Source organism: Ovis canadensis, chromosome 7 (assembly GCF_042477335.2).
Source record: "Ovis canadensis isolate MfBH-ARS-UI-01 breed Bighorn chromosome 7, ARS-UI_OviCan_v2, whole genome shotgun sequence".
Classification (NCBI taxonomy): domain Eukaryota; kingdom Metazoa; phylum Chordata; class Mammalia; order Artiodactyla; family Bovidae; genus Ovis; species Ovis canadensis.
The window spans coordinates 44,563,687-44,577,899 of NC_091251.1; the positions used below are offsets into that span (position 1 = coordinate 44,563,687).

A 14,213-nucleotide genomic window follows, 5' to 3' on the forward strand; every position below is an offset into this window, starting at 1 on the left:
TTATTATTTTTTAATTAGGAAGGATTCTGTGTATTTTGAAATCGTACATACCTGTAGTATTTAAGAGCATATTAGAATGATAGCTGTGAAACTTCAATTTGGAATATATAATTTAGGCTTTAAATTTTAAATTCAGACCTTACTAAGTTTATGCATAGCTTTGAAACACCTAAGATGTCAGCTTTACTGTTTATAATTTTAATCTACTGAAGTCAAAAGCCTATTTAGAATTCAAAAAGGTCCTTGAAATAGTTTAAAAATCTAAAATATAAAATTCATAATTATATAAGTATATACCTATCAATAATTACCTTAAATGTAAATGGAATAAATGTTTCAAACAAAAGACACAGAGTGGCTGAATGAATACAAAAGCAAGATCCACATATATGCTGCCTACAAGAGATGCACTTCAGAATCAGACTGAAAGTGACAGGATGAAACAAGGTATTCCATGCAAATGGAAACTAAAAGAAGGCCATGGCAGTGATACTTATATCAGACTTTAAAACAAAGACTGTAACAAGAGACAGGAGGACATTACAGAGTAACCAAGGGGTCAATCCAAGAAGAGGATATAGTAATTGTAAACATATATGCACCAAACATAAAAGCACCTAAACATACACAGGAAATGTCAACAGACATAAAGCAAGAAATTGACAATAAAACAATAGTAATAGGGGATTTTAACACCCTTATATCAATGAACATCATCCAACAAAAAAATCAGTAGGGAAACACTGGCCTTAAGTGAAACATTAGCCTAGGTGTGTTAAGATATACAGAGAACATTCCATCCAAAAGCAGCAGGATACGTACATTTTTCAAGTGCAAACAGAACATTCTCCAGGACAGATCACAAGCCAGGCCACAGAATGAACTTCAGTAAATTTAAGAAAACTGAAATCATACTCACCATTTTTTCTGACCACAATGCTGTAAGATTAGAAATAAGCTATAGAAAAAAAAAATCACAAATGTGTGGAGACTAAATAATATGCTACTATAGAACCAATAGATCACTGAAGAAATCAAGGAACAAATAAAAAAATACCTGGAGACAAATGGAAACAAACCCACAAAATCTATGGGATGCAGCAAAAGCAGGTCCCAGAAAGAAGTTTACAGTGACACAAGCTCATCTTAGGAAACAAACAGAAATTTCAAATAAATTACCTAGCCTTAAACCTAAAGGAACAAGAGAAAAACAAACACAACCCAGTTAGTAGCAGGAAAGAAATTATAAAGATCAGCAGAAATAAATGAAACAGAGGCTAAAAACAATAGGAAAGATCAATGAAACTAGGAGCTGTTTTTTTTTCAAAGATAAAACTGGTAAACCTTTCTAGACTCTTAAAAACAATGGAGAGGGCCCAAATCCATAAAATCAGAGATGACAAAGAAGTTACAACGAGTACCAGAGAAGTGCAAAAGATCATAAGAGATTACTACTATATGATGATAAATTTGACAACTTAGAAGAAATGTATAAATTCCTAGAAATGTACAATTTTCCAGGACAGAATCAAGAAGAAATAGAAAATATGAGCAGACTAATCACCCATAACAAAACTCAATCAGTTAATTTAAAACAATACAATGGGATATACCCTATTGACAAATTGAAGAATAAAACTCATATGATCATCTCAATAGATGCAGAAAAAATATGAGAAAATTCCACATCCTTTTATGATAAAAACTCTCCACAGTGTGAGAAATGAAGGAACATACCTCAACATATATGCCATATATGACAAGTCCTTAGCTAACATCATACTTGATGGCTGAGGAGTTTAAAGCATTTCCTCTAAAATCAGGAACAAGACAAAAGATGCTCACTCTTGCCACTTTTATTCAACATGGTGTTAGAACCCAGCCACAGCAATCAGACAGTAAGAAGAAAGGAAGAATTTAAAACTGTCACTGTTTGAAGATGACATAATACTATACATAGGAAAGCCTAAAGATGCCACCAAAAACTACTAAAGCTCATCAATAAATTTGGTAAAGGTGCAGGGTACAAAATTAATGTATTGAAATCTGTTGAATTTCTATATACTAACAAGGAACTATCAGAAAGAGAAATTGAGAAAACAGCATCATTTACAATCACATCAAATAGAGGTAAAAGACTCATACTCAGAAAACTTTAAGACATGGATGAAAAAAATTGAAGATGACAGAACGGATGGAAAGGGATACTTATGTTCACAGGTTAGAAGAATGTTGTTATGACGACCATACTACCCAAGCCAGATTCAATATAATCCTTATCAAAATACAAATGGCATTTTTCACAGAATTAAATAATTCTAAAATTTCTATGGAAACACAAAAGACCCTGAACAGCCGAAACAATCTTGAGAAAGAATAACACAGGTGGAGTTATCATGCTCCCTGACTTCAGAGAAACTACAAAGCTACAGTCATCAAAATGGTATAGTATTGGTATAAAAGCAAACGTGTAGATTAATGGAACAGAAGAGAGAACCCAGAAAATAACTTTGAAACTTACAGTCAATTAATCTAAAACAAAGGAGGCAGGAATATACAATGGAGAAAAGACAGTCTCTTCAATAGATGTTACTGGGGCAACTGGACAGCTCCATGCAAAAGAATCAAAATGCACTATGCAGTCACACCATGCACAAAAATAAATTCAAAACTGATTAAGAACCTAAAGGCCCCAAAACCATCGAACCTATAGAGGAAAACATAGGAAGTATGCTCTTTGGATATGTCTCCTCAGGCAAGGAAAACAAAAGCAAAAGTGGGATTATATCAAACTAAAAAGCTTTTGCAAAATGAAGGAAACTATCAACAAAAAAGAAAAGGCCACCTACTAAATGATGGAAATATTTGCAAACAATATGTCCAATAAAGGGTTAATATCCAAACTATACAAATAACTCATACAACATAAAAAAACAACCAGGATCTGAATAGACATTTTTCTAAGAAGACATACAAATGGCCAACAGGCACATGAAAAGATGCTCAGCATCATTAATCATCAGGAAAATGCAAATCAAAACCACAAAGAGATCAAATCATACCTGTTAGAATGGCTATTATAAAAAAGACAACAAATGACAAGTGTTGGTCAAGATGTGGAGACACTGCTAGTAAGAATATAAACTGGTGCAGCCACTACGGAAAACAGTAAATAAGTTCCTTAAAAAATTAAAAATAGAACTCCTGGGTATTTATCTGAAGAGAACAAAAACATTAATGAGAAGAGATATATGGAGCCCTGTGTTCAATGAAGCATTATTTACAATAGCAAAGGTATGGAAGTAAACTAAGTGTTCATCAAGAGATGAATGGATAAAGAATACTTGGTGTGCACAAACACACAATGGAATATTACCCAGCCATAAAAAAGAACAAAATTTTGACATTTGCAACAACATAGATGGACCTAGAGGGTACACACTAAGTGAAAACAGAGAAAGAAAAATACTGTACTTCATTTATACATGGAATCTAAAAACACTAAACAAATGAATATAATGAAAACAGAGTTATGTGTACAGAGAACAAACAGGTGTTTGCCAGAGGGGAGGAAAGAAACAAGTGAAGGAGATTAAGAGTTACAAACTTTCATTTGTAAAAATAAATGAGTCATGGATATGAAACACATTGTATGGGGAATACAGTCAATAATAGTATCTTTGTATGATGACATGTCATAACTAGACTTATTGTGATCATTTTGAAATGTATGTGTGTGTTAGTTGCATTGTATCCAGCTCTTTTAGACTCCAGGGACTATAGCCTGCAAGGCTCCTCTGTCCATGGAATTCTCAAGGCAAGAATACTGGAGTAGGTTGCCATTCTCTTCTCCAGGGGATCTTCCTGACCCAGGAATCGAACTCACATCTCCTGCATTGCAGGTGGGTGCTTTACCATCTGAGCCATATCAAATCACTGTTATGTGACAGGAACTAACATAACGTCATAGGTCAGTGATACTTCAAAAACAAATAAACAAAGAAAAAGAAATCAGATTTGTGGTTACCAGAGGTAGGCGGTGGGAAAAGGGGGGAATGTAGGAAGGCACTCAAAAGGTACAAACTTCCAGTTATAAGACAAATAAGTACTAGAGATGTAATGTACAACATGATAAATATAATTAACAATGCTCTATAGTATATGTGAAAGTTGCTAAGAGGATAAACTCTTAAGTAATCATCACAATAAAACTTTCATCTATTTTCAATTTTGTATCTATATGAGATGATAGATATTCACTACGAATCATGCTTTGAACCTTAAACTTTTATAGTGCTTTAAGTCAACTTTATCTCAAAAAAAGAAACCTGGAATAAAAAATAAAATCCAAGTTGCAGTTTAAAACCATTGTAAGTATTTAATTAATTGGCATTATTTTAATTAACCAAACATTTTTAAAGGTCCCTTACAAGTGCTTAGAGGGACACTCTAGACCTATGGAAAGAACAAGATTTGCAAGATAAACTTGAACCCCTAAAGAAAAACTATGACTGTGAAATTTGTACTTTTCATAAAAGCAGTTTAACTTAAAAAACCTAACTTTTGATAGACTTACTGTTTATAAAATCTATCCTTAAGGGCATGAAAACCAAACAGAAACACAAAAACATAAAACCACACACACATGCACACATCAATAAAGATAATCAGTATAAAAAATAAGCCCAGGTAAATTTCCTGAAGTGAACGGTTCCGATCCTTGCCTTTCTTTGGGCACAAAAGGGAGGAAAGAGAATGAGATGATTTTATATTTCTTTATGACATGTGTTACTCATCCCTTCAGTGCAAAGAGAGTCAAGCATAAGGCATATTCAAGAGAAAAGTGTTCCAGAGTCTGTATTTTTATTATCTGATCTAGTAGCTGAAATTTTTAACTTCTTCCTTATGAATGAGGAAGGCACACAAAAAGAGCCACTTTTCTTCCAAAACAATTGGGTGGACACGTGAATCGACACGGTGCCTCTTACTGTGGAGTCTGTCTGCTTCCTGGTCGCTCCCCATCCCTCTCTTCACACACCTGTTCCCCTGTGCACAGTGCCGGCTACACTGTGCGCAGCAGGGTCTGTGGACCCCGTTGGTCTTCGTCTGCAGGCCAAGCCTGTGGGCAGCCAGAACGTCACTCAGGAGGGCAGAGCCCCCCAGGGTCACAAAGAGCGTGCCACAGTGGGGCCACCTGAGCGAGGCAGGGGCTGCTTCTCACTCGAGGAGATGAAGCAAGCAGCAGCACGTGCAGGCCACGACTGAGGCTCAGGCGTCTGCGGGGGCAACCGTCATTGTTCGCTGGGAGCTTCAGGCGCCACATCTTCACAGTGCTGTGGCAACAAAGTACCAGGACAGTTCCGACTGCACCTTACAGGCATCCAGACTATGCAAAGCACACTGTTAAATTTTTCTCCCTCAACCATGGAAAAACAGGAAACAACAGGAAACAATCCAAAAAGGACCCACTCCAGTCTGGTGTACTGAGAAGTCTGGCATGGAGGAGAGAGGGTTTCTGAGAAAGCTGAGGATGGAGCAGGCAGGGCACACTGGGTAAGCTGAGGGTCTACCATCCCCCTCTATCTGCAGAGGCTCTGAAGCAAGGTCTCATTTGCTTCTTAGGAAAGTAACTGCAGGGCTGGATAATAAAGGTGGCTGTGCAGATGAGCAGCCCCGCATGGGACAGAGGCCGAGGAGAGAGACTCGGGGGCCCAAAGGAAGGCGGAGGCATGGGAATGGAGAGGAGAAAAGAGCTAAGAGTCATTTCTGAAGCAGGAACCCTGGGATTGGGTGACTGGCTCCGTGGGAAGTGAAAGGCAGAGAGGATCGTAAGGGCTTTGATGTTGCTGCTTCAGGCCATCAGAGGGGCAATGACATCATGGACTGAAATTGAAAATGAAAATACAGGTGTCAAAGCAGAACTAATGGGGTAGTAGTAGTGGAGGTGGCAAGTTAAGTTTTGAGTATATTAAGATTGAAGTGTCTATAGGACAAAAGAGTCCCAACTTTTTAAAAAAAATGGTTTGAGTTAGAGAAATATGGACTTGAAGGTCATCAGAGGAATGGTGGTGGAAATCTTGGTGATAAATCACCCAGGGAAAGTATAGAGCGAAGAAAACCAGAATGCTATCTCATTTTGAAGAGGTTCTCAAAGAAAAGGCTGGATGGAGAGCTGGAGGCGGGTGTCCCAGGAGAAGGGAGACCCAGGAAGGTGCAGTCCAGAGCCCTGGAAGGAGTTTGGAGAGGTGGGGTGCTGTCAACAATATCTCTACCGGGAGGTCGCTATAAACAAGGATGGAAAATAAGCCACTGGGCTTGACAACCAGGAGGTCACTGGTGACATCAGAGGAAAGTCTGAGTACAGGGGTGGAGGCCACAGTCGGGTGAAGCAGTAAGTGGGAGTTGAGAGATGGGAGATAGTGAGCGTGGACTATTTTAAGAAGTTTGTGCATCACATTTCTAACCCTAACAATGGAATGAAGGGGAGGCAGGGTTGAGAGTTTATTTTTAGGTTAGGGAGATGTGAATGAGTTTTAGACTGAGGGGCAGGTGCCACTGAAGATGCAGGATTTAAAAGGACAGGAAAGAGGGGAGATAAACTATAGAGAAAGATTCTGCAAAAGTGGAAGGGAGGATAGCAGGGAGGAGGACTCTGGGTCCACAGTGGGGGCCACAAATTAGTCCTTGGAGAACAGTTTTTTCTTTGAGTATTTAATTACTGACACTATTGAGAACTGCTGGTACATGGAGTTTTAGTATGGTTTTAGAACGCTCTGTAGATTAGACATCCATTTATTACCTGTACCTCTCATTACGTGGACTCCTCCAAAGGCCACTGAAATGCCACTGAAAACGGCTTATCTGAGAGGTTTATAAGCAGGCTTAGGGAATGGATTCAGTCCTGATGGCTTTTATGCTATTGCTGAGTGCCATGAGATGAAAAGGGAGGGCTGGGGAGAGTGGTAAAGAATTAGAAGAGCTCTACAGCATGACTCAGTGCCCAGGACCTGGGCTTCAAGGTGCTAAACAGTCTCACCTCACCTATAGCCCACAGTGTCATCAGACATCAGAAAGAGAGAAAGCAGTCGTTTTGCCCACCCCACTCACTTTACAGCCCAAAGAAGGTCAGAATCCAGCAGGGTTTGCTTGGCACAGCCAGTGCCTCAGTCTAAAGCAGAAAGGCACCAGCTGCCCTGGTGTCAGGAAGCTCTCTTCAAAACCTGGGAAGGTTGAAGAATTAGACAGGAAAGCCAGAATGCAGCACCCGTGTCAATTTGCATGTGATGAATATGAATTTTGATTAATCTTCGGGAAAAGTATTTTTCACTAGCAAGAGCAAACGAAGAAGACCGTGTCTGCATGTTAATCTCTTTGACCTCTTCCCAGAAAAATCAGCATCAGTAACACTGCCTTGTCCCACAGAAGACACATATGCACACACAACACATATCCCCAGACACGCATGCCATTCCCTGAAAGGACATGAACCATTCACCACTCAGGGTCATGCCAAACCAACCAAAATGAAAGCATCATTCAAATTTCAAGATGCTTCTGAATCGATCCTATTTGCGGATTGCTGCCAGGCACTGAGCTAAAGGATATAGAGTGATAACTTTTTGGAGCAGTTCAGCAGAGGAAATGAGAATTCGGTGCATGGTCAGCATGACTTGCAACAGGTGGTTACTTCGACACAGGTTTCCGTCTGCATCTGAAAACACAAAGAGCAGCATCTGAGGAATTAGTTACCCGACGGGACACCTGCCAACTCTCATCACTCGTGGGGGAGAGCAGAGAGCAGGCTCTGCCGGCACAGTGCCTCCTCCGTGGCCTCCGGCACGGCACATCCCTCGCTTCCTTGCTTTTCTTATCCTCCTGCTGCATACTCCCCTTCCCCAAATGCCTGTTTTGATGCTCATTAATCACCCCGCCAGAAGGCGGCAGGGTCGTGGGGAAGTGGTGCCATTTGCACAGGGACACGAGTCTGCTGAAAGCAGAAGCAGATCCAGGTTTGTGGCTCCCAAAGGGCATGTGGTGGGGGGAGGGAGAAGTTGCTTCTAGGATCCCAGTGAAACGAGTTATAGTCTTAATAGACCACAGTTAACATGCCTTGCTTTTGTAAACTGCACAAAAACATATGACCATATGAATGCATTTCTAGGGCTGGCCCATGATCTTGGAAGGGCTCGTGCCAGCGAGGGAACCTAAATTGCAAGTCTCCCTAGTTTCACTGGCAACGCGTCTCTGGAAGGGCATAAAGGAGGAAGACTATGGGCAAATGTGACTTTGGGAGATTTTGGGTGGGTTTACAAGTACCTATGATGATTTGTATCAAAGAGCATGGGTAGCTTCTTAATTGGGCTTCCAAATCCCACTGGTATCAGACAACAAGATTTTTTCCATACACTGGCACTGGGTATAAAGATTCCCCCTAGAGTGGTTTTCAAAATCTTTTAACACTTGTGGGAAGAAGTGTTAGGGGCTGGTTGTTCACAGACATCTATTCTCTGTCCTCCACCATGGATTGCATCGCCAGTTCCCTTGCCAGTTAATCTACAGTTGGGTTCAGCCATTGGGAAGCATCAGCAAGAGATGGGAGGCGAGGGAAGTCAGGACATTTCTCTCCTTCCTTCTCTGCTTTGGTACCACTTTTCTGACAGCTGCTACAGGTCTCTTTGATAAATGATAAATACTGTTTGGCCCCTCTTTCAGGGCTCCAGCTCTCACTGGGATCTAAAACTATTCTTCTCCCTTGACTTTAGTCCTAAGGATGGTAGCACCCTTTGGCTGTCGACAGTCTCTGGGTATCTGGGTCCAGTATCTCCACTCCACTCTCTGTAAGTAGTGCCCCTTCATTAAAGTGTCTTCACTTAAGCCGTGTGAATTCTGTTCCCTCTTGGGAACTTTAATGATTCAGTGGAAAATATCAAATTAAAGAATATACATGAATTGTGTTTTTTTTTAAATCATTTTTTGCTCCTTAAAGCACATTATACAAAAGGGGTTGTCACTTTCATTCTTTCTGAGTGCACCAAATTGTAAATGAAGGACACAGTCCATCTGGGCTCAGAATTCAGAAGTCTTGGCTCATCTTCAAATGATGATCTAAAGTCATAGTTCATTGACTAAATGACTACATAGTTCATTAACTACTTGTGAAAACATAAGGAACCCTGACGAGATCACTCCCCTTCTCCTCACCAAATCCACCAGTTCACCTGCATTCTGTTACCCTTACTTCTTGCCTTCCTCTGTTACCATGGAAAGCACTTCAGAAGCCAATGCCTCCACTGAGCTCTGAGGATCTTTTTCTTTAGGACAGTGACACCATCTTTGTCCACTTTCTCTCTCCAATATCAACTTTTCTCTCTCCTGGTTTACTTCCATTGGCATTTAAATATGCACCAGAACCTCCTATTTGAAACAAAACGAAATAAAGCAAAACCTGAAACCCTTGTCCACTCTAGCCATCTCTCAGTTTTGCTCCCCCTTTCAGTAAAACTTCACTGTCATCTATTTCTCATCTCCCACCCCCTTTCAACCATTCCATTTTTGACTTCTACTTCCATTATCCCACTAAATCTTTTACTTTCAGGGTCACTGATCAGGTCCATATCGCTATATCCAAGAGTTCATTCCTCTGTCCTCATCTTACTCCATGACTCAAGTTGCATTCAATCCAACCCAACCCAAGCTGACAGCTCTGTCCTCCTTCCTGAACACTCTCTCCTCTTGGCTTCCTCAGCATCACACTCTCTCAGCTTCTCTCTGTGCCTCTTGTTCTGTCTCCTGTTCCTTTGCTGAGCTCTTAAATGTCACCATGCTGTGGCTTAGTCCTCCCACTTCTTTTCCTTTTCTAACAATTTTTAAAAATTAAAACTTAAGTTTTAAATTAAAAAAATTAATTTATTTCTTCTAGGCAGGGAAATTCATCTATAGTCCTTTGGGATAAAATACCACTGATATGCTTGTGACTGCCCAACAGACATCTTCAGCCTTACTTGGTGAATCCCTATAGATGTCTAAGTTCAGACTTAACTCATCCAAGCAAAATTCTTGACCTCTCCCTTCCCCAGTTCACTTCTCCTCCATTCTTCCTCATCTCAAGAAATGGCACCACAACCATCCTTTCACTTATCCAAACAGAAAACCCAGGGGTCACCCTTTATTTCTCATTTTCCCTCATATCCAATCCATTAGTGAGCCTTGATTCTACTTTCAAAACAGGTCTCAAACCTCTCCATGTTCCCGCATCCTTGACACCATTCTAGTTGTAATCATCACCGTGGAGACCTACTTGACCTCCCTGTTTTCACTGTTATCCACCTACCCACCATCTGTTTTCCACAAAGCAGCCAGGAGTGAGCTCCTAAAACCCACAAATCAGGTCATGTACTTAGTATGCTTCAATGGAGCCCATTACCCTTGCAATAAAGCACCGACTCCCGACTGCAGGCCACAGAGCTCTCCCCATTCTGGTTCCTTTCAGTCTTCCGTTTCATTTCATACCATATTACTCTTCTCCGTACTCCTGTCTATACCTCCAATGCGCCAAGCTTATTCCTACTTGCATGTGTTCTTTCCTTCAACGTGGCCTTTCCTCCCTTGGACCATTCACGTCATTCACGTCTCAGTTTCAACGTCACATCCTCAGAATGGTGACCCTTAAACTACCTCTGTGCCCGTGACCCTGCCCGAGTTTCTTCAACGTCACATCCTCAGAATGGTGACCCTTAAACTACCTCTGTGCCCGTGACCCTGCCCGAGTTTCTTCAACGTCACATCCTCAGAATGGTGACCCTTAAACTACCTCTGTGCCCGTGACCCTGCCCAAGTTTCTTCAACGTCACATCCTCAGAATGGTGACCCTTAAACTACCTCTGTGCCCGTGACCCTGCCCGAGTTTCTTCAACGTCACATCCTCAGAATGGTGACCCTTAAACTACCTCTCTGGCCATGACCCTGCCCGAGTTTCTTCATAGCATTTACCAATGATCTGAAGTTATCTTTTTTGTGTGTTTAGTTTTCATTTTCTGAGTCTCCACTAGAATACAAGCTTCGTGAGATCTGACCTTGTCTGTTTTTTTCATAACCATATCTCTAGGGTCCAGAACAGTGCAGATACATGCAGTTACTTACAGAGTAAATGAGTGAATACCAAATAGGAGACCCCTTAACTTTTCATGTTGCTTTGGATATTGTGTTTGCTTTTTTCATTAGCTATTTCATTAATGATATTTAATTGTGGTTGTTATTCAGCTGCTAAGTTGTGTTCAGCTCTTTTGCAACCCCAAGGACTGTAGTCCACCAGGCTCCTCTGTCCATGGGATTTCCCAGGCAAGAATACTGGAGCGGGTTGCCATTTCCTTCTCCAGGGAATACACCCAACCCAGAGATCTAACCTGCTTCTCCTGCTTAGCAGGCAGAATTCTTTACCACTGAGCCACCTGGGAATGCCCAATGATATATAATATACACACTTATTTTCTTCTTGGCCACAGTTTATAAAGTTACAATTAACACTTATAATTTGATAAATCATTTTTAAGAAGTATTTATCTAGCTTGTTACAGTTTTGTAAATCTTTCATTACTTGTTCTAAACTTACCCTCTGGTGAGAGAGGGTTAGTACGGCTAACTCTCTGTTTTCTGGCCCACATAATTTCTGTAATATATATCTCCTGCCACAAAAATTCTGTAAAACAAAACATCCCAAAATTCAGTGACAGAAAACAGTGATCTTTTATTTTCTCAAGTGTCTGTAAGTTGGCTGGGGGCCGGCTGATATTGGCTGGGCTTTGCTGGGGCTCCTCCCCTGCATGCCCCCAGCTTCCCTGGACCAGTGGGCTAGCCATGGTGTTTTCATGGTGACGGCAGGGTGCTGTAGGGTAACTGGAACTGTCCAAGGCCTCTATCCTAGCCTTGGAGCGGGCACGCTGTCACTTCCTCTTTATTCTGCTGGTCAAAGAAAGTCACTGCTGAACCTCCAGGCAAAGGGCAGGAACCTCAAAGTCACATGGACAAGATCACTGACATGGAGAAGGCAAAAAACTGGAGGAGGGGACAGCAATCCACTCTGCCACAATTATGGGATGTAAGTTTTCAATTCGGCATCTGACTGTAGCTGTTATAATGCACCTCTCCTCACAGAAGCAGGAGTGCTCCTATCCCCATATATCACGGCATAAAGCGGGAAGGTCTGAAATGTATTTGTAGGGCGTGCATCAGAATGTTCACAGGAGTCACGGACACAATCGCAGACGCACTCAGTATGGACAGAATCTAAACCCGGTTCCCTCAACTGTTCTTTGTGGTTGGCAAGCATCTTTGCAAGGACTCTTACGTATTAGGGAAAGGGGCTTAGACGTGTCCTGAGTCAGATCAAAACATACAGAAAGATACAGAAAGATTCAGGGACCCAAATAGGTTTATTATGGAGAAGACTCAGGAGCGATATTAACATTATCTTCAAATATTTGTCATGCTATGTGTAGGTGGAGGTTTAGACTTCTGTAGGGCCACAAACTGTGGAACCAGAGAGGATGAATAGGAAAAAATGACAGGAAGGAGAATGGGGTAGAAAAGGTCTAACCCTGAAGCCTGCCCGACAGTGGAGCCATTCCCCTCACAGATGCAATCAAGAGGAGGTGGGCCAGGACATTTAACCACATCACTGTATCTGGCTTAGCAGCTGCTATTTACTGAAATGAAAGTAAAAGTTTTAGTCACTCACTTGTGTCCAGCTCTTTGTGACACCATGGACTGTATGCACTGTAGCCAGCCAGGCTTCTCTGTTCCTGGAATTCTCCAGGCAAGAATACTGGAGTGAGTTGCTATTTCCTTCTCCAGGGGATCTTCCTGACCCAGAGATCGATCCTGGGTCTCCTGCATTACAGGCAGATACTTTACTGTCTGAGCTCTGAAGTCCTACTCAGTACAAGGGACTCTGCTAAGTACTTTAACAATTTTACTTCTAATTCGCACAACACGTCTAATGGTGTTGGTCCTGCTTATAATTTATAGCTGAGAAAATCAACACACAGAGAGATGAGTTCCTTTGTTCTGTCTGGGTCAAAGAGACAACGGGTGGAGAAGCTAGGATCTGACTGCTGGTTGGTTTGATTCCAGATCCCCAGCTCTCCATGACACTGCACAGCCATTTGTCAGAACAGGGAATTCAAGTATGAAAAAGCGGAAACGGCTAAAGTAGATAAGCTTTATGATCTCTTCCAGTCCTGAGGGCTACAAGACTAAGAGATGCCACTGGCATATTGGATTGGAACCAATTAATGCACATTTGAAAGGACAGCTTTTTGCATCTGACGATTTCTGAAAAACTCTCCTATATGCCTTGGTGGATGGACTCTGATCATTCAAGTTGCCTTTAAAATAAGAAGGGTGCCGTGCCTAAGACTCACATAGTCACTCTCCACTTTTACCTTGCACTCTCCTCTTCCCCAGGGTTCTGTGATGCCCCCGCCCCCCACACTTCGGGCATGTTAATCCTCACATTTTCTGTGGGAGGGGGGGCTGGCAAATGGTAAGGCCGGGAGGGAGTGACTCATCCAGCAAAGGGAGGCAGAGACGGAGGAGGGAAGGTGCGTCTCGGCATCTCAGCCGACACCCCGCTCCTCTGTGCCCCCTTCTCCACAGGAGAACGTCCTGGTGTGTGCATTTGCCCTCGTTCCCACCACTGCCTCTCCCTGATGCGACCTTCAGCATCTGTATGACTGCATCAAGGAGGCACTCGCCTCCCGTCCTCATCTCAGAGAGCAGCGCTTCTTCCTTCTTGAGGGGAAGAGCCTCCCTCTGAAAGGCAGATCTCAAAGTGGGTGATCCAGGGAATCACCTCCCAGTCTTCTGGATTTTATTTTGATAGTTTGGTATAACTGCTGTAAGCTGATTTAAATATTTCAGTGAATAATTTAATTTTGTTTGCAGCCTTAGGCTTTTGAAAAACACAGGGTGTCATACTAAAAATTCTAATAAGTGAAATGTGCAATGCATAATAAAATGTGCATATTTTCTCATTTCCATCTGCTTCTCCTTCTACTTCAGGGGAAGCCTGCTCTAAAAGGTTAACCTCAGTGGGACATAAAATGTCAACCTTACGTACTCCATCACGCGACCTGAGGAGCAATGTGCGCTGCTAGTCAAAGACCCACCCGACCTGTGGTCCATCTGCTCCACAGAACAAACAGGAAAGCCATGTG

The 14,213-nt window shown here is 41.8% G+C and overlaps 1 protein-coding gene across 2 annotated transcripts in view; it reads right to left on the bottom strand.

Moving 5' to 3' along the window:
• Positions 1-14,213, bottom strand: part of RASGRP1 (RAS guanyl releasing protein 1) — a 178,666-nt gene that overhangs the window by 27,247 nt on the left and 137,206 nt on the right. For both annotated transcript variants that reach the window (XM_069596015.1, XM_069596014.1), the window contains one exon: positions 7,606-7,711. In XM_069596015.1, coding sequence (XP_069452116.1) covers positions 7,606-7,711 — 106 coding nt within the window. The remainder of the gene's footprint in view (positions 1-7,605; positions 7,712-14,213) is intronic.